This window comes from Solanum stenotomum, chromosome 12, assembly GCF_019186545.1.
Source record: "Solanum stenotomum isolate F172 chromosome 12, ASM1918654v1, whole genome shotgun sequence".
Classification (NCBI taxonomy): Eukaryota; Viridiplantae; Streptophyta; class Magnoliopsida; order Solanales; family Solanaceae; genus Solanum; species Solanum stenotomum.
In genome coordinates, this window is record NC_064293.1 from 32,024,209 (window position 1) to 32,044,406 (window position 20,198).

At 34.0% G+C, this 20,198-nt stretch overlaps 3 protein-coding genes and 3 non-coding genes across 11 annotated transcripts; 3 read left to right on the top strand and 3 right to left on the bottom strand.

The window, feature by feature from the left end:
• Window positions 1-1,582: 1,582 nt before the first annotated feature.
• On the top strand, window positions 1,583-1,654 carry TRNAP-AGG (transfer RNA proline (anticodon AGG)). The gene has a single exon. It is a non-coding gene; the product is annotated as a tRNA-Pro (tRNA).
• A 1,380-nt stretch (window positions 1,655-3,034) lies between these two features.
• On the bottom strand, window positions 3,035-3,108 carry TRNAN-GUU (transfer RNA asparagine (anticodon GUU)). The gene has a single exon. It is a non-coding gene; the product is annotated as a tRNA-Asn (tRNA).
• Window positions 3,109-3,232: 124 nt separating this feature from the next.
• On the top strand, window positions 3,233-10,952 carry LOC125846507 (protein RIK). Of its 5 annotated transcripts, none has more exons than XR_007444366.1 (12): window positions 3,233-3,466; window positions 4,328-4,544; window positions 4,963-5,061; window positions 5,171-5,205; window positions 5,290-5,365; window positions 6,179-6,274; window positions 6,351-6,437; window positions 6,977-7,070; window positions 7,217-7,334; window positions 7,486-8,002; window positions 9,166-9,397; window positions 9,769-9,968. XR_007444366.1 is itself a non-coding variant. In XM_049525952.1 (12 exons), the coding sequence occupies exons 1-12, from the start codon at window positions 3,393-3,395 to the stop codon at window positions 10,532-10,534; spliced, it is 1,779 nt and encodes a 592-aa protein (XP_049381909.1). In that variant the 5' UTR covers window positions 3,233-3,392; the 3' UTR covers window positions 10,535-10,952. The 5 variants fall into 5 exon arrangements, 3 of the variants coding, with proteins under 3 accessions (XP_049381909.1, XP_049381910.1, XP_049381911.1); XR_007444367.1 differs by having other exon boundaries at window positions 9,235-9,397; XM_049525952.1 differs by lacking the exon at window positions 9,166-9,397 and adding an exon at window positions 10,410-10,952 and having other exon boundaries at window positions 9,769-10,009.
• A 167-nt stretch (window positions 10,953-11,119) lies between these two features.
• LOC125847970 (glycine-rich RNA-binding protein 2, mitochondrial-like) lies at window positions 11,120-14,176 on the bottom strand. The gene is made up of 5 exons (XM_049527739.1): window positions 14,128-14,176; window positions 12,924-13,067; window positions 12,767-12,835; window positions 12,521-12,627; window positions 11,120-11,926 (listed from the first exon to the last, which is right to left on the bottom strand). The coding sequence occupies exons 2-5, from the start codon at window positions 13,057-13,059 to the stop codon at window positions 11,402-11,404; spliced, it is 837 nt and encodes a 278-aa protein (XP_049383696.1). The 5' UTR covers window positions 13,060-13,067; window positions 14,128-14,176; the 3' UTR covers window positions 11,120-11,401.
• A 3,958-nt stretch (window positions 14,177-18,134) lies between these two features.
• LOC125848090 (protein CHLORORESPIRATORY REDUCTION 7, chloroplastic) lies at window positions 18,135-20,019 on the bottom strand. 2 transcript variants are annotated; one of them, XM_049527893.1, is made up of 3 exons: window positions 19,872-20,019; window positions 19,178-19,308; window positions 18,135-18,552 (listed from the first exon to the last, which is right to left on the bottom strand). In XM_049527893.1, exons 1-3 carry the CDS (start codon window positions 19,912-19,914, stop codon window positions 18,268-18,270), a joined length of 459 nt encoding a protein of 152 aa, XP_049383850.1. In that variant the 5' UTR covers window positions 19,915-20,019; the 3' UTR covers window positions 18,135-18,267. The 2 variants fall into 2 exon arrangements, with proteins under 2 accessions (XP_049383850.1, XP_049383849.1); XM_049527892.1 differs by having other exon boundaries at window positions 19,178-19,314.
• On the top strand, window positions 18,169-18,271 carry LOC125849599 (U6 spliceosomal RNA). The gene has a single exon (XR_007444676.1). It is a non-coding gene; the product is annotated as a U6 spliceosomal RNA (small nuclear RNA).
• Window positions 20,020-20,198: the final 179 nt, after the last annotated feature.

Below are 20,198 nucleotides of genomic sequence, written 5' to 3' on the forward strand. Positions count from 1 at the left end.
GGGGTCGAGGATCGGGATGAAAAAATAAAAATTTGAAATTGAAAATATTTTTTAAAAACAAACTTGAATTTTTTTTCTTTTTGAAGGGGGGGGGGGGTAGGTGGGGATAAAAAATAAAAAACTGAAATTAGAAATATCTTTTAAAAACAACTTTTAATTTTTTTTGGGAGGGGGTGGTGGTAGGGGATGGGGGTAGGGATGAGGGTGGGGTAAAAAAAATTGAATTAAAAAACAAGATTTAAATTTTATTTTTTTTGGGGATGGGGGTTGGGGGGGGGGGGGCTGGTTTGAGGGTAGGGACAAAATAAATTGATTTTTTCAACAAAAAAATAATTGTAATTTGAAGTTGGAAGAGAGTTTTGAAAAATGTTTTCCTTAAGTTTTGAAGGGAAGCCATTTTCCTTAATTTGAGGAAAATAAGTTGATTTGGAAAACATTTTCCAAATTATTTAACCCAACCAAACATGAAAAAGTTGAAAAACATTTTTCCTTTCATACCAAACACACCCAAGAGGCATGTGCTTTTACCAATGTTAGTGTGGACATCACGAGAAGTAAAAGAGAACTTCACAAATCTATAAAAGATATGCTTTATAGGTTCCAACTTTCATGGCTCCTCGTGACTAATTTAAAGAAAGTGGTATCGTAGTGATATACTCACTTTTATTAGTAAAACACTACAAATTACTACTTATCCTCATAGTAAAGTTGGTGATAGTAATTACTAATTTGCGATGTTGTGGGTATTGACTAGGGTGGTGGTAGATTATGGTAGCAATGATTGAGATAGTATGCGGGAGCAAACAAATAACTGTGGTGTATGATAGTGATAACTAATGATGATAATTTATAACAGTAATTTATATTATATAATAATGGTTGATTATATGTAGTGATGGATAGTTGTATGATATTAGTGTTGGTAGCGATTATTGTAAATAGTGGCTATTGATGATAAATATTAACTATGGTAATTGACAGCTGATGGTAATTGTGATTGAGAATATTGCATTGTAGGTGGTGATAGTTGATAATGATAAACGGTGACGATGATTAGTGATGAAAGTGGGTGATAATGTATTAATGATATTAAATTTGTTTTAGATTTTAATTATTCAAATATATTTAAACCGATTAAATGGTCTTGTAAAAGAAGAAAAAAAAAACACTTTGATTCAAACTGGAAAATAAATATACTCAGTAATTATAATTTAAATGATTAAGATTAAAAAAATTCACTGAGTGCAAATAAACGAAGCTTAAAGAGTATATATTTTAGATATTCACCAAATAACTAGACTACTAGAGGTTTACTATTACCACAAGTACAAAAAAAATTGTGCTTGTTTAAACCTAATTAAATCAATGAATACATGAACTGTTGAACATACACAACTATAATCTAATTATGATTAAATAATATTTATATCCACTCCATTAAATCATTTAACTGTGGTAAGTTGCATTTGTTTGGTATAAACACACTATCCGAATAAGTAATTACTCTAGTTCTCTGTCATAGACTCATAGTGTAGTTGGAGGACAATTATACATTTAAAACGTTGCCATCTGAGAATGGATTGGGCATTTGGTCTAGTGGTATGATTCTCGCTTAGGGTGCGAGAGGTCCCGAGTTCAATTCTCGGAATGCCCCTTTAAAGTTTCTTGTATTTTACTTTTTTGGCTTATTGATGCTCAAACCATATCTGCAAAATATATTGATGTTCATGTTTTCCATGACTCCATGAGCAAGTTTCAAAAATTAATAATGCAAAAAAAGAGTATTTAGTTTGTAGAATAAAAATTAAATTAATGAGATTGATGTATTGCTTGCGATATTAATTTTCAGTTTTGTCAAGTCCAGTACTGGAGAAATCAACTCATTCCTTCCTCGAAGGATGAATAAAAGCCTCAAACACATTATTTTTAACGCCTCAAAGAATGTGTTCTTTACTTGCCTTGTGCAAAACAAATCATATATATTCACATAAAATTCACATCACTTGCTAGATTTCAAATGCATCTAGTTGTAAGAATAGTTCAATTGACCAATTTTTATTATTATTATTTTAGAGCAACCGTTAGTAAAAAGATAGTTTTGAGATACGAAAGTGTAACGAACATGAAAGGGGTGTGTGAAAATCGAATTGAAAAAAATGTTATTGGTTTATTCTTATTGGGTTATTGGATTAACGGATTTTTAATGGTTTTGTGAAAAAGAAATTATCAGGTTATCAGTTTGATATTGGTTTTTAATATTGGGTTATTAGGTAAAACGATGACAACAGTGATTTACTATTTTATCTATACATAAATTAATATTAAATATTAACTCAGTACCTTATTGGTTACTGTCTTTGCTCATTAGCGTTTAATTCACACTTTACACTGACTTTGAGTTCACAACTTCACGTTATACAAAATTTCAAAACCTAAAGTAAGAACCATAGTCTCTTAATTTCTCTTTATGTTGCACTTGTATAGTTCTTGAATTAATTCTTATTATTTTTATTTTATGAGAATTCTGTAAAGTTACATTATTGTCTTATCGTGTCAAATTATTTATTTTATAAACATTTTCTTATTGGGTAAACAAAAAATCGAACCGTTAAAGGCCAAAACCGATAAAAAATATCTTATTAGTTTGGTTAATAGTTTATCATATTTAAAACCAATAAACCAATAAACCTAACTGATACACACCTACGTGAAACTAACCCACTTTCTCTTTATGTTGCACTTGTATAGTTCTTGGTTTAATTCTTATGATTTTTATTTTATGAGAATTCTGTAAAGTTACATTATTGTCTTATCGTGTCAAATTATTGGAGAAGTCATATATTTATTTTATAAACATTTTCTTATTGGGTAAACAAAAAATCGAACCGTTAAAGACCAAAACCGATAAAAAATATCTTATTAGTTTGGTTAATAGTTTATCATATTTAAAACCAAAAACCAATAAACCTAACCGATACACACCTATGTGAAACTAACCCACTTTGAAACAAAAAAAATAAAAAAAATATAACTACGCTAGAAGGAGGGCTTGAACCTCCGACCTTGTGGTTAACAGCCACACGCTCTAACCAACTGAGCTATTCCAGCTTTTGATTTCTCATATATTTAGTTTAAATAAATAATCATATTATCAATCAAACCATTTCCTGCACGTGCATGTCACAAGTCTTGCCTTCCCTGCACAAGGAATTCTCAGCATTTGGCCGTTCACCTTCGTACCAAAATCCAAATCCATTACGGATTGTGGAAATCACAAATTCTTACAATTAGACGAATCCGAAATCTCAGTCTGCCTGAAAATTCAATCCTTCTTCCGCTCCGTTGAATCCAAAGAAGCATTGCAGTTGCACGAACTAGAAATTTCTTCATCAATGATGGAGGATAATTGCCCTAGAGTTTCATCTTCTGAAACCGTAGACTCCAATTCTTCATCAACGAAGCAAAGGTGCATAAAATTTTCAGTTTTTAATCTTAGTTTTATGTACGCAAACCACTTCAATTGAAGATCTAAATTCCCCTTAATATCATTGGCTTAGGTCAAGATTGAAAAACTTTATCACGTATGATTAAATTTTGTTCGTTATCTACTGAACAATATTTTGATTCATTGTCTCTATAGTTTGGGATTGAGCCTACTTGATTCATACATTGATTGGTCCCCTCAATTTTTTTGCTGAGAATCCCCTTCCTGAACCCTATTAGCTCCACTGGTATAATATGTTAGTAGAATACTACTTTGATTTCTTTCCAAAAAGTAGAAACGAACAGTCACGTAGTTTTAAGTAAGCTGCCATGATTAGATACTGGTTTGACCTAACTCAGTAATTAACTTTGGTCCAAACTTTTTGGCTGATGCTGGAGTTGGATTATTGTTTATTGAGTTCGAGGTTTCGCATGACTGTCTCCCACGATTTTAATCCTTTTGATGTATTATTGGTTCCGTGAGTTTGTCAGTGTCCATTTTGCTCTGATGCTAAATTGAAAAAGTTCGGCAACTGAATTAGTACTTTGTTGAGATGAAATTGTTACTCTGTGGGAAGAACCAGTATTGAGGTAATGGAAGTAGTAGTATCTTCACTGGGAAGGTTAGCTGTTTTTTAGGCATTTAGAGAATCTGGGTTAACATGATAAATATTAGCTGGATTGTTTGCATTATGCTGCAGAAGAGGAAAGAAAAATAAGAAACAACAACATACACAATTTGATTGATTGATTAATTAATATTAGAAAAATGATGAGAGACAGCTTTGTAGTCTAATAAGAAGAGTAAGCTCTTCTGGTGGTATAACTTTTCAACATCTTCCAGGAAACGGAGAAAGTGGGATCAGCCTGCGCAGACATTTGTTCCAGAAGGGGTACCGGTAGCTGGGATTTTTCCATTGGTAAATACTGGTTCTCTTGCTGGTATCACACTACCTGGCGTAATTCCAGTCTTGGGTGCTGCTTTTACGAATCCTCTTACCGCTATTGGTACTACTACAGTGCAGCAGCTTCCCGTAATTATTGCCCAAAAATCAGTTCAAGTAAGATCATCAGAGAAGATACTGCTTATTATTTTCTTGTTTGGAAGTATTCCCCTATTACATGAGGGTTGTCACCTAGCTCTAGTAGTTATTATCCAAATGCATGATTTACATTCTCCCAATATTTGCTTTTCTTCCTTTTCTTTGGGGGTGGAAGAAATTGTTTTTGTTGTCAGTAAGCGTTGCCCAATTATCTGCCTCCTTATATCATCATCAAAAAGAAAAAGTTCTCTGGTTCACTTCCTGCAGTTGTCTTACTGCAAATTAACAGTAAATGTGTGTTACCCATCCTAGGAAATTGTACTGAATCAGGCATGTTCTTTGTGCCATTTTTCCATTACCCTTCTACGAAATGCTGTTCAGAATCAGCTCTATTTTTTGTTTGGATCACTTCTGATTTTCCAATGAGCTATTGCAGCCGAAAATTCAGGATGAGTTGATAGCAAGAGAAATTGTCATTAATGATGCTGATCCGTCTGTTCGCTACAGGCTCACAAAGCGCCAAACACAGGAAGAGGTGAATATTGTTAATGGGTTTTGTAAGACTAAAGATGACTCGAGAAGCAAATGTGATTATCTTAAGGTTATGCTCATTATTTCTTGATCAATTATCACTGTTTCTGCAGATTCAGAAGAGCACGGGTGCTGTGGTTATAACTAGGTAGCACACCATGAAGTCTTATTATATTGCTTATTGTTTAGCCTTTATTTACAGTGTGATACTTATTTAACGTGGCTATTGCAGGGGTAAATACAAGCCTCCAAGCGCACCATCTGATGGTGAAAAACCCCTATACCTTCATATTTCTGCTGGGGCACATGTAAGCAATTTTAGTTACTTGCGTTTGGATGCACCATTTGGTTCAGGAAGATTGCTGATAAGTTTTGTCCATCACTAAATTGCATAGATGAATCATTTTTCTGTGCAGTTTTAATTAATCAATACATTTGCCTTAGTGTCAACTTGTTTCTCTGAGTTTGGTTTCTGTGTTTTTTCTAACCATTGAAGTGGTTACCACCAATATTCTTCTGCTCCTCTTCTCTAGTTAAGAGTTCATTTACTGCTAATTTTTTTTCCCGTTTTTATCCAATGTATACTACAGATGACTGGAGAATCTGGAAATATCTTTTCTCTTAAAAAGCAAAACCCAAATCATATTCCTATCTTCTGAACCTTTTCTACTTTTTTTAAAAAAAAATGTCTACACCTTTCATCTATCCAGCCAAAATTTAGTGTACATGTTTGACTTGGCTAAGTTAGCGAGAGTTGAAAGCATACAAGTATTAAGGTTAGAAATCCACTAATAACCTTTTGCTATCTTAGGAACAACAACAACAACATTACCCAGTGAAATCCCACAAAGTGGGGTCTGGGGATGCTATCTTAGGAACAAAATTAAAGAAAACAGTTGAGTGGAGAAATGTCTCATTAAGTTTCAGGCTATGTTGTATTTTATAGAACACTTTCCCATAGGGAAATTGTACTTATCTTGGGTCACACTATGAAGAAAAAATTGTTATTCATTAAAGTGGGACTTCTCTCTGTAACCTTTCAAGTTTTATTATTTTGACCTTTTACTTTGCGAGGTGAAGTGATTGCTATGGTGTATTTACATGTACTGTGGTTGATTCAGCTAGAAACAACACTTGAGAGGATCAGAGCAGTTGATCGTGCTGCTGCTGTAGTGGAGGAAATGCTTAAGCAAGGTCCTGTTAACAATGGATTAAAGGTAAGTAGTATCTACTGAGGTTTGACAGGACAGGAAGCCAGAAAATTACTGGAACCTCTGACTCTCTTATCATCAGGTTAATCATCTGCTGAGTACCTGTGTGTACCTAGGCTTTGAGGCTGATCCATCAGCAAATATTACTGTGCGCATTCGTGGACCAAATGTGAGCTCCCTTAGTCTAACTTTGCTCATTACCCCTGGTTTATTGAGTTATTGTGGTATGTTGCCTATCAAGGGTTAATTTCCTGATAAAATTTTCAATTTATGAATTCTCGCATATTTAACGACATAAAAATAAGATCCTTTTTTTTTGTGATTTACTATCCATTTGCCTTATCAATTTCTTTTCCCTGTTTGTTGTGATTTGCTGGCAAATTTAGATACCAGGGAAGTTCATTCAGCTGTTACTTCTCTGTTATTGATCAGATATTGGCATCATTTATTCTCTTTATTGATCAGATTCTGGTCTGAGTAATTATATGATTGTTTATTCCAGTAGTTTGGGTGTAGTCCATTCTCCACCCTGCCTGGCTAATTATCTTATTAATCTCTTTTGGCATTATGATGCTTGATGTGCTCCTTTAAACTTTATTCTTATTGATAGAAAGCCAAGAGATTCTAATGTTCTGAGCTCTCTCTGACATCTCCGTCCATTTGGAGAGATTTTCTTCTGTGCTGGTGGTTGGCTTTTTGTAAGTGCAGGATCAGTATATAAATCACATTATGAATGAAACTGGAGCAACTGTCTTGCTAAGAGGACGTGGTTCGGGATATTCAGATGAAGGACAGGGAGAAGGTGCCTATGTGTTGATTAAGATGCAATTATTTTCCCATGCTCCATAGCATGATAAGACTGGTTATCAATAGTGTGCCACTGGCTAGATTTCTCAGCTATGAAAAAAGATTAGTTATTCCTCATAAATGTACTCTTTTAATGTGCAGATGTTCACCAACCTCTGCATTTACTCATAGCAAGCAATAACAGTGCAAGTCTTGAGCGTGCGAAGCTTTTGGCAGAAAATCTTTTGGATACTATTTGTGCAGAGTGTGGTGCTTCTAGGTATGCATGTTGCTCTGAGTATATGAAATGTGATTGCAACCTGTTAACTTTCGTTCAGAAGAGGTTTATGTGGGCTATTATTTTGTTATGGTTCTTTTTCTTTTGTTGGGCTGAGTCCTGAATCCTCATATGTGTGACTGTCGATCTGCAGAGTCTCGTCTTGTAAGGTTTATGGAGCTGTTCCGCCTCCACTGCAACCGTTAGCCAGCATTCAGGTTTCTGGAAGTGAATCAGAAGTCAATAACATACCCACAGCCAATGTAGCTGCACAGATTTTGAGCTCCTCAACAGCAGCAGCAGTTCCCGTGACTACAGCTGCAGGTGTGACTGGTGTTGTTTCTCAGGGTATAGTACCTCAATCTCTAGGCTCACTGAATCCTGTGCCATCTCAACCTCCCACCAGTTGCTATCCTCATCAATTAGTTACAAGTAGAACAAGCTATATTGGTTATGATGGTATATATCCCCAAGCCACTGCTTTGCAGCAAGTTGCTTTGGCTCTTAGGCAATCTACTTCTCCAGTCACTACCACAGTTCCTCCAGCAACAACGGGACCAAGCATCACTTCACAGAAAAGTACAGGTTCTGAGAAGGACAAGCGCCCTGCACAGAAGCGTAAATTTCAAGAATTGCCGGCTGGTGGAAGAGGCCAAGCAACTGTAAACCAGGTATGTGCTTAGTCTCCTTGACCTATACGAAGGTATCTCCAGGCAATTGCCCTTAACTGGCTTTTGATGAGAAAATTATAATGGTCATCTTCGAGAGAAGTACATAAAGCTTCATGATTGACTAGAGATGGGGAATGAATATTGAAAGCATTTCATGATATAATTTCTGGCATATGAACCTAAACTTGAGTATCCAGAAGTTCCTCTATTATCGCTATCTGCTTGTTGAAGTATCCAATGGGGCACTGGCTGTGCAAAAAGTTTTGCTCCAAGCCTCCAAAATAAGCCCATCTCTTGTTAGAGAACTAAAATGGTAGATGATATCATGTAAAAAAAAGAAATAAGAAAAAAAGGGGGAACTGTAGAGATATATTATTACTGCCATTTGTACTGTTCCAACTCAATTTAGTGGAAGATCGAGGGGTACATGTATCACTAATCTGAATGGATCAAAAGCATATCTAAGTACATCTGTTTAGCCATTCATTGACCACCCACTATGTGGTATCTATCAGATCGACTGCTAGAGTGACAATATAACCGAAGAAAAATGTTGGTTAATGTGAGACAAGTTTCCCCTAGTAGTTGTGACTAGAGGTCACTGAAGTTGTATTGTTTCCCATTCCTCATTTGGAGGGCCTCCACCAAAATACGAAGTTCCTGTGATTTCTCCAAATTTATGCTCTGAAACAAAGCCTTCATAAACTGTGGTGCTATGTGGCATATCTATAGCCTGTGCATCTGCCTCGTTATATCTGAAGTTGGGTCCCTTAATTGCCTTTAATTGATTCTCACTGCTTGAGTGATCTTCTGCACAGGAATATGCTGTGTATATGAATTATGATAGATTCTTCACTTCACCTTCCACTATATAAATGGTATTAATAGAAGGATGAAGTACAGCTTGTGTAGCATGATGACTGGCAAAATTGGGATTTATCAGATTCTCCTATTTTTGGGTCTCTTTTGAACTTAGTTTACCGTTCATCCTACATCTTAGTTTCTATTAAAAAAAGACTTCGTTGTTTCTCATTTTAAATTTTTATCACATTGCTGTTGTAAATGGAGTGTTTGAAATTTCTCAAATTTCCTTCCCTTAAGTTATTTTTCAGTTAAAAACATATTTTTATTTCTGGTCTAACCTTTTCTACTTGATATTCCAGGTAATTTCTCTGACCTTGTATGAAGCTAACAGGCTGTGGAACTCTGTTGGACCTTTGTATGTTTCACAGGATTCTGGATACGGAGGAGGCATGGGGTTGCTACGTGCTATTTCAGTTTGATGGTGCCGATGCAAAGATACCATGCCCCTTCTGGTTTTGGCATTCTGTCAAATGTTAATATGCTAATATGAAATGCACATTATTAATCAACTTTGCTTCAAGTACTAAAAGGGTAATGAGATCTAGCTCACAATGCATTCTGCCTGTGAGGCAATCAAACTGTTTCAACTTTACTCAAGAAGAGAAAATGTTTTCTATTGGTATCTGCAATATATGCATTTTCTAAACATGATGATCTAAGCTCCTTGTAGCAAGTGATAGAAAAAAAGTCAAGCTGCATAGCTTATACTATGAGTCCAATTTATTCATGTCAACCAATAATTCTTAGGATCATGCATTTATTTTAAACTTCCCTTGCCTGCTACTATACAAGTAAAAGAATGTTAAAAGTATGCTCTCGAAAAACTTAAAAATTTTACCTCCTTTTTTCCTGGAATTTCTAAGTTTTCTGGATGGACTCTCCCTCCCCCTTTTGGTTGCCAGAATCCACTGCAGGGTACGGAGCTTCTAATGCTTCAGGAACGAATGTCAGACAAAGGTGATAGAGACAAAATTGGTACTCCGGCTCCCAGAAAGTTGGTTCAGCCCTTACCCAGTTCAATGCTGCCGCTGCCACCTCCTAGAATGATGCCTCCACCGCCACCGCCACCAAAGTTTCAATCATCCTCACAGAAAGTGCATGACAACAATGTGGTTAATAAAGCACCATGTAAAATTGTTCCAGGTATTTGCCATCACTCAAGCTTTTTCAGTCTCAAGATTTCAATAAACTCTTGCTTGGTTTGTCTATTAGTGATGACCTACCTATCTTCATTACCCCTTTTTTTCTTGCATTTCTTGTTACTAAGTGGAAGTGTGAAAATCCATTTAGTCCAATTAACATAGTAGAACTTCTTTTACTTTTCATTTTTATCTTCCACTTCTTATTTTTGTGTTATATCAGTATGAGATGAGCTTAAATGGGTGGAAGTTCACTGAAGATCTATATAAGAGACCCCAAGTAGCTTAGGATTGAGGCCTAGTAGTAGTTGTTATCAGACATAACTTGTCTATTCCATTTTTACAGTTGAGAAATATGAGTGTGTGTGTGTATTTAATTGTTTGATTTGATTTGTGCATCTCAGATACATTAGTCCAGCTAATGGAATATGGGGATGACGACGACGATGATAATGATGAAGCAATTGACGGACCTTTGAAAAGTAGCTCGAGTGCGGTAGCAACTCCAAAGCCATTCTGGGCTGTTTAATAATGACCACTGCACATCTCTGAAGATTTTGGCAACAGCTGAATGTGCATTAGAAGTTGAATGGTTGATTTCAATTGACCTGGAATTGGCTGTGAACTATATAATATGCACCCTTCCCCACCCCAGCAAAAAGATGAGGGGAGCACCAAATGGAGGAAAAGAGGAAAGGAGAGTTCTGTAGTATTGTGCCAAGTTGATAATACCCGAGTGTAGGTGATGCCCTATGTAAAATGACTTGTAGAGATTCCGCAACCTTGTATTTCCATTATTCTTTCCTCTAGAAAGTTGAAACCAGAAGTTGTTTGCTGCTGGCTTGTAGTTTCACTCTGAAATCTTTATAAAACAAAGAAATGCCAGCAGTTTAACCTACTATTTTGTTTCTGAATCAATATGCAGTTATTTGAAACTCAGGCAATTAGCAAGCCATTGAGTGTTTATTGATTTTGTCGAATGTAATGTAAGGAAGCACTTCTACTTGCTAATTATGGGTTCTAGTCAGTTTAACGCACATTTTTCTTGTTTCTAACTGCCTATTAAGTAAATGTGCAAATGCCATAATCTACATTTTAGCCACAAGGTCAAGAAAGTTATCACTAATGCCTTAAAAGAACGAACGAGTAGAAAAAGATTCAGTACTATACATTGCACAAAATCAGTACTTGGAGAGGATCCATGACATAAACACACTTTCAAAAGAAAGCAGAAATTATGAAATGAGTACAGTATAATCCTACAGATTTATTAAGCTAGATGAAGCATGCAACCAGTAGCAATCCTGCTTGAATCCGAATATACTTTCTTTGCCTTTTAACACATGTTGTGAACATGTACTCATCAAAGCCTAAGTAGTTCTTGAATAGCATATTATCAACTCCTTGAGTTGGCATAGTCATTTGGCTCATCATTGTCATCTGTGTGGCTTCCTTCTGCACCTGGTGTGAAATCATTGTTTACAGATTGGTCTGCACTAAGCTGTTCTTCACTACCATTGTGCGAGATCCCAGGGCTCCCACCGAATTCAGAGTTGTTGAAGTAATCATTACTACCGGAAACATCAGCATTGTAATTTCCACTACTCCCACCAGCAGATCCTGCCCCAAAACTATCCCCACCATAGTTGCCACCACCGGAAACACCAGCGTTGTAATTTCCACTACTCCCACCAGTAGATCCAGCCCCAAAACTATCCCCACCATAGTTGCTACCACCTGCAGGGTAACTGTTGTTGCTACCGTAGTTACCACCACCTCCATAATTGCCAGATGAGTAGCCTCCAGCACCTCCAGCTCCCCCACCATAGTTAAATCCACCTCCACCACCAGAACCACGCCCAAATCCTCCAGGACGCTTCTCTGTGGCATAATTCACCCTTATCCGTCTCCCGTGGAGGTCCTGCAAAATTACGCAACAAATTTTAGCCAGGACTAGTCCCAAAAAACTTTTCAAGTTTTCATTCTCAAATGACGGAAGAAAGTAACAAAATCTAATTTGCCCATGATATAAAAGAAAAGGAAAACAAGATGAAGTCCTGATGGAATTGACCCAATAGAACCTTATCAGTTAGCACTAGATGGAAACACCACCTTGTCACCAAGGATAGCTAATCAATTTCTTGCAGTAATTGACAGTGTAATATAGTGAATGAAATGGAAGGGACAATAACATGAAATTATCACCTGATACTGGTTCTAAAAAGTTGTTCAAATATTTCATCTCATTTAATGGCAAGTGATAAAAGAAATTTGGTCTTAGTATTTAAGAAAGGCACAAAAACATGAAGTCACAAAATTTTCATGTAATAGAACCTATTAAATGGGACTGGATGGAAACCACCATTGACAGAGTGGAATAACACGGATACATCTTTCAGAAAATAACAGAACTTGTCTTACTACACAAAGTGATACAAAAACTTGAAGGCTGCAGTTGTCACTCTTCGAGAAGAACTGACACCAGTGCTCCACAAAGAAACCTGAGCATCATTACCTGGCCATCCAAGGCACTCAGGGCACTTGATGCTTCTTCAGCAGATGTATAAGTGACAAAAGCAAACCCTCTGGATCTCCCAGTGTCACGATCAAAAATAACTCTAGCTGCACGAATTACACATTATTGTTTAGTTAATTTCTTTTTTTGTTTAGGGCACATCAATTTTATAGGCTCCATGAACCACATAAATGGAGTAAGCTGCAAAATTTTATTTTATCAGAGCTCAAATGTTAAGTCAAGTACCTTCAATCACTTGACCATGTTGGGAGAATGCCTCTCGCAGAGAGGTTTCATCAGTGCCATATGAGAGACCTGCAGCGGATAGTTGGCCATTATAGAGAAACAAAAAGAAGAAAAAAGAACGCAAGAACCCCGTACAGCTGGGAACAAAATCCTTTACCTCCAACAAAAAGCTTTGAAGAAGACATACTTCTTATAGCCTGGTAAAGCGAGGTCCTAGAGGCACACAATTCCAAGTTCGTGTGTCGGCTTACACTATGTTTAAGCATATTTCCAATTCTATTGAACAAAGCCATCTTTAAACCTATGAAAAGAACAGAATGACAGGAGTCCATATAAAAAATAACATGAGAATAAATGTTAAAGATGTTAGATTCAGAAGAAATCTTCAATTGTAGCATAGTTCCACCATAATGCTGAAAGGCACTAGATGTCGTGAAACAGCGTAAAACAAAAACAAAAGATGGCTCCTTTTCTTCAAGCTCATATTTCGTCCCTATTTATACAACAGTGACATTCCAAAATATGTGAACCATCCCATCAAGAAAATTACTCGATACAACTTTCACCATTTCATGACTTCAAAGAATTCAAATTCATTTTCATATCAAACACATTCAAACTAACTTCCCATTTCTTTAATAGTTCCTTCCACTTAAAAGAATCTACTAATAACTCAGCCCAATAAACATGTTCAGTCAAACATAGCCATACAAAATAGCACAAAGCAAACACATATCTACTCTTCCATATTTGTCATGCAATCTCTGTTGCTTAGATTCTCCAAAAAAGTGTATATTTTAAGGATCCGACACGGGTGCGGCATCAAAACTGAAGAGTCCGCACAACTTAGCATACAACTATAGAGCACAAGACACAGACATTACCCATCCTGCAGTTCCCTCCGGCGGAAATTACCAAAATAAACAGACCACGAACTAATCGCTCTATCGGAAAAAGAAAAAAACTAATCGCGCTATTAATCAAAACCCATCAACAAAAAATAGTAAAGACCGTATTTTTATTAGCAATCAGCATCCAATATGCTCACTACTGATCTCCAAAACAAAAAGATTCAATAAAGAGACCGTTTCCGAAAGACCATCAGCTCAAATGGATACAAAAAACAAGAAAACTGGAGCAGTAAAACCCCACGATCATCAAAAAAACAACCCATAACTATAACTTACTGTAGTAATAATGGTATTAAAGAAACAGAACGAAAATGATCAAAACCCTAACCTTATAAAATGTAATCAATGAACCAAGTTGAAATAATAACAATCTATATTATAAAATAAAACCCCTTTTTAAGATTAAGCTAATCGGAAATGGATATAGTAAGAATTTCTGAAAAAATGTACCTCGCTTGAGTTTGAAGATTTTTTTTTTTCCCCTTAAACCTGGTGAGCTCAGTCAGTACTCAGCAGTAGGGTTTTAGAATTTTGTGAGTATAAAATATAAATATAGTAAAATATAGTGGCCTTACGATTAAAACTTGGTATGATCTGAGCCGTTGGATGAAAGGGGAGTGTCAACTCTTTGTCTAGAAACATCTAGCTATGTTCTATTCATTGGTGTCAATTACGTGGCATTATTTATAGCTTTAGATTGTTTTTTTTTTTAAAAAAAAGAAGTGTTTAAAAATGTTTTTTTAGCCATATCTATATTTAAAAATTGTTTTGATTTAGAACATATTTAAAATAAATCAGTTTGAATTGGTATAGATACAAATTTTTGGAATTTGTCATCTTAATACTATAATATTCGTATGATAAAAACTTTTAAAATGCACGGCCTTAAAATTGATATAATAATGTGTGATTAATATAATAGAAAATGTATATTTAGAAGTATGTTATTCTTTTGAGGTAAGTGTAAAAAACACACATAAACTTTTTTTTTTTGAGTTTCATACCTAAACTATCACTTATTAGTTAGAGAAAATACATAAAAAAAAAAAATTGAACTTGGTCGGATAACTTACTTTAACACTTAAATTACACGGACGTTTAAATACTCCCTTAACATCTTTGAAGTGAATTAAATGCAACCCTAAGGGATGACGTGGCAAAGAGAGTGAGTTCACTCACCTAATAGCGTCTGAATGAATTAATTTTTTTAATAAAATCATACACATATCATTTTTTTATAGGTCAATATATAATTAATATTTAAAATATTATTTTCTTAATATATTAACTTTTATTAAACTATATGAATTTTCTTATTAGCCCACAAAACTTTTAATTTTTTTCTATTTTTATTTTATTGTCTTCCCCAATAAGCTTCTTCTCCATTGAAGCATCCTTTTTTCCTCCATCTTCATCTTCAACTCTATCAACTACTTCAATTTCACCATCTCTTTAGTAATTCACAAAATTCAACACCAACATCTTATTATTGACGTCAATTTCACACATATAAATTTTATCGATTTTCATCGAAACTAAAAAAAATTGTTGGTTAACCGAATAAGACGAAGAAATGAAGAGAAATAGGAGGTGTGGTGGAGCTCGTTGAAAAATATGAAGAAGAAGAAAAATGAACAGTTAAGAGCTAGAAATGGTGAAGAAAAAGGAAGAAGAAAGAAGTGAAGGGGGTGGGTTGGGGCTGGGTATGCGGGGAAATAAAAAGAGGGTGGGTGGGGGCTGGGTATGGGGGAAATAAAAATAGATCCACATTTTAAATTTTAATTTTAAAAAATGCATTTATAATTAATTACTTAGTGTAAATTAATTTTAAGAAGTGTTAAAGAAAATTTTGTGAAAATAATTAATAAAAAAAAATTAATGACGTGGTGCTGACATGGCTACGTTGTGGCACTTACATGGCTATGATGTGGTAAGTGAGATTGGTATAATAATCTCAGGGTGATTTTTAATTCACTTCAAAGATGTTAAAGGGAATATTTAAACGTCCGTGTAGTTTAAGTGCTAAAGTAAGTTATCCGATCAAGTTCAGGGAAATTTTTATATATTTTCTCTATTAGTTATTAGTTTGAGAAACATGGTGTGTGTAATACACTCTCTCTTCTTCTTTTTTTGGGAAAAACTTTGACACATGACATTTCACATGGATAAAATATTGAGTAAAATATTTCACTTTGACAAAAATTAAATAATAAACTATTAATATTAGTTAAAAATTAAAGTATTATCATCCGAAAAAAATATTTTTTTTTATCCCACTCCACCACCTCCTCCCCGTACCCCCACCCCCGGACAATCCTCCATCTTTTTATTTTTAAAATTTTCTTTTATAATTTTTTTTTAAAAAAATTCACCCCCCCCTCCAAACCACCCACTCATTTCCCAAAATAAATTGATATTATTTTATTAAAAAAATTAAAAATTCTACCCATCCTGTTTAACGCCCGGCTCCTAATTTTATTTTATTTTACGTTTTTCTTGTTTTTATGTTGGATATGTACATTCTTTTTAGAATTTTTTTTCTATTTGTGTATCGAATATAACATAAATAAAAAAATTATTTTAAATAAAGTCTTGCGGCGGTAAGTAAAAATTAATTTCCTAAAAAGATAAGTATATATATAACACAAAACGAGAAAAAAAAATTGAAAGCGAGGGTTAGGTGGAGTGGGGTAGAATCTTTTTTTAAAAAATAAAATAATATCTAAATTATTATTTTGGGGGGGGGGGGGGGGGGNGAAGTGAAAAAAAATTAAATACTTTTATAAAAGAAATTTAAACAAAAAAAAAATCTAAGAAATGTGAGGAGGGGGGTACGGTGAGAGGAAGTGGTGGAGTGGGGTAAGAAAAATATTTTACATTTTATTATTTTAAAAAATAAATATATATTTTTATTGAATAATAATCCTTTAATCGTTAATTTTAGTTAATACTAATAATTTATTTAACTTTTGTCAAGGTGTAATGTTTTGTCCATGTGGAGTGTGATGTAATTTTTTTTAAATAAAAGAGAGAGTGTAGTACACACATCATGAAAATAGTGTAATAAAAGAGAGAAGTGTGTTTCTCAATCTAATAAGTGATAGTTTAAGTATGAAACTCACACTCTCAATAGTTTAGGTATGAACTCAAAAAAAGAGGACAGTTTAAATGTGTTTTTGACATTTATCTCTATTCTTTTTAATAGAGTAAAAAAGAACTTGTCATGTAAATTACAACAAATGAGATACAATTTTTAAAATTTATGATTTAAAACAAAACTTAAATATATGTGTAATTATAAATGATTTCATCTACGGTAAAAACTTTTAAATTTCTAAATAGGTGATATAGTTTTTGAAATAGGTTTTTTTAAAAAGATATGCCACATAAATTGAAATACAAAGATTACCTTTCAATGTCAAGTTAATAAAAATTAAACTATATGCATTTGTTAGATTTATTTGTTTTACTGAATGCCAAATAGTTATGCATCGAATCAAAATTACCATAAAAATAAAATAAAATTTGACAAGATAAAATAATATCATAAAGACAAGGTAAATCTCAGTATAGAGTCTAAGCAAATTTCACGTGGTGGGACAAACCTCAGTGAGAACACCGAGTCCATAAGATGGGGTGTATGTGATACTTTAGCTTATGATAAGAGTTACATCATAATGACACATTTTAAAGTTATGCGAATTTAGCCGTAGAGCGACAATATCATTGATGAGCTGAGCTGAAAAAAACAGTATCAGAACTAATTTTGTGTCAACCTTGTCGATAGTGAGTCAGAGTTCAACTGGATTTCTGCAGATCTTGGAAAAGAAAGGTAAACTTCAATGCTAAGTTTAGACAAATCTCATGCGGTGGGGCAAATCTCAACAAAGACGATAAAACCAAAAAAGCTCTTTCAAAATATTATTTTCCCCTCTGTTACCTTTTACTTGTTTAATTTGTATTTTCCGCACCCTTAAAAGAATAATAACTAAATACTTATTTTACTAAGTTTTCTTACTAACTATGATTTGAAAATCCAAATTTAGCTATTAATAATCGAGTCTAGCAGTAAGTTTGGGAAATGGTTATCAAATGCTAAGGGTAGAATTTTTTAAAAAATAATCCCCTTTTTGTTTTTAATTTACTAAAAACACAAGTAAAAAAATATTATTTTTAATACACTGAGTAAATAAATGTAAACTCAGAAAGTAATAGAACTAACAAGAGAATTAGTTAATATCTCCCCCATATATATAGCAACAATTAGTTATATTAAGCTTCCATTCCAATGACTAATAAACAAGTACTAAATCAGTCTTATCATATTTGGTAGCATTTTAGTTGCTATGTAGCATTCAGCACATTAAGTTCGATATTTTGTTACCATTTTACAATCCTACATAATACTATATGAATAACTAAATCTTGCATAATATAACTAATCTCTGCATTGACAATATCTATATGTTTGAGTTTATTGACTAGTCATTTGTTCCTTCAGAAACATCTGATAAAATTGAAACGTTACAAAGAAGATTAGTATGACCCTCGCACAAAAGGATCACACACAAATCGAGAAATGGTCCCTAGTCATGGCATGTCTTGTTGCAAACGAACTTGGTACCATTGAAGGGAACCAACATCTCCATCAATTTCAAGTTCACAAACAGATTTTACTAAGTATTCAACTGCATCATCAGTATCTTCAAATCTTGCAAGATCTGGTGGCAGTGTTTTGCCTGGCCAATTTTCTAACCAACTCTTTAACTTGTCTCTTAATTCTTCCTCAGTAACAAATTCCTCTGACTTTCCAGGTTCCATTAGTACATAAGTGTCTGTCTCTATGTTTGATCTTCTCCTTCTTGTAGCCAATGTCTGATTATTTTATTTTGCACAGAAAAAAGAATTGAGACAATTAAGAAAGTGAAGTGTTGCTTAACCTATATATAATAGATAGATGAATAGAAGTCCAAGTTTTAAATAATTTTCACACTATCAGGTCGGTCACATTAAGAGCGTGTTAGGGAAGTTGATGGAATCTAATGGAATTTGGTGGTTTAATTGAATATAAAGATATTTTGTGGTTTGAAGCAATGTAATGTATTTTCTTGTTTATTGACATTATGTTTGTTACATCTTTACGTAGAATTTCTAATTTAAATTGTACAAAATGACATGTAAAGTTATTTAAAAATTACTCAGAATGTGATCTATGTGATTTATGCCTTACATTGGTAAGAAAATTCACTATAATATAATCAAGTTGCTTCATAAATACAACTTCACAAGCTGTTGCGTAGTTGCATTTAGGAATTAAATTGGACTAATAATATGTGTGTAGGTTCAAATATGTTCTTATTAGTCTTCTGGCTATGCTCGGTTAAGTTTCGTGTGAAATAAAGATATTTTGATCCAATTAAATGACGATAAAAATATGATTGAACCAAACTATTAAGGAAAGACAAATATTGTGAATTTCGCGTACTTTAGACAAAGATACCTTTATTCCATTGAGGTGGATGCGTCTACAAGTCACACTGTGGGAAAATGAGGAATTAAAAGGCTGAAAAATATGTTGCTGCCAATTACATGTATGTAAAATTTGGAGCGGATATTGAACTCTCCATGTTTCTGTCCCTGCCATATGAAATATAAGTAACAATTACTAAAACATTTTGTCTACTTTACTTTACTACAAGGTCCTTTTTCATTTTTTGGGATGTTCACAAAGTGAGAATTATCACAAGATCGTATAATGAGATAATAATTCATTTTAAAATTCAAGAATATATAGGAATGCGTCTTAACAATCAAGAAAACGAACTTTAGATCCATCTCAACTCAAAAAGCTAAGCATAGATAGTGAAGATTGCTACGCGTAGCAAGAGATCACAATTAGTGGCATACACAGAATTTTTTCATAAATGGTGTCAAGATTTGAAGAAGTGAAAAATTGAATAAATCATTATAATAAGGGTCATTTTTCATATTATAACCTATCTTTTCATTTTACTTGTGATATATGAATACATATCTAGTAAAAAAAATCGATGAGTCAATATCTCTGACATTGCTTAGGGCAAGGTATATCCGTCTCTGGGTCTGGAGACAACAACCCATTTCCAAAATCAATAGAGGTTCTATCTTGTTGCATAAAAACAGGAAGAAGTGCAAGGATTTCAGTGGGAACTTACCTATACAATTGTACGTTTTATTGCACCACAAATGTGCCTCCATGAGTTGCTATTTTTGAACAATAATGACTAGTTAACAACATATCAGAATGGTTGCATTTCTTCAATTTTTTTTTATGAGATGGTTGTAGATAAGATGATGGTTTTCAGCCTCATCTCTCTCTCTCTCTATATATATATATATCCATACTGTTCCTGTGTTTTCCAAATCAGTTAAGTTGTGCAGGCTTGGGAAATTCTGGGCCGAGTATTTAATCCACTTGAGACAAAGCCACAAACATTTACATTTGAAGCTACAACTGGGATATTTAATAAAATGGGGATTAA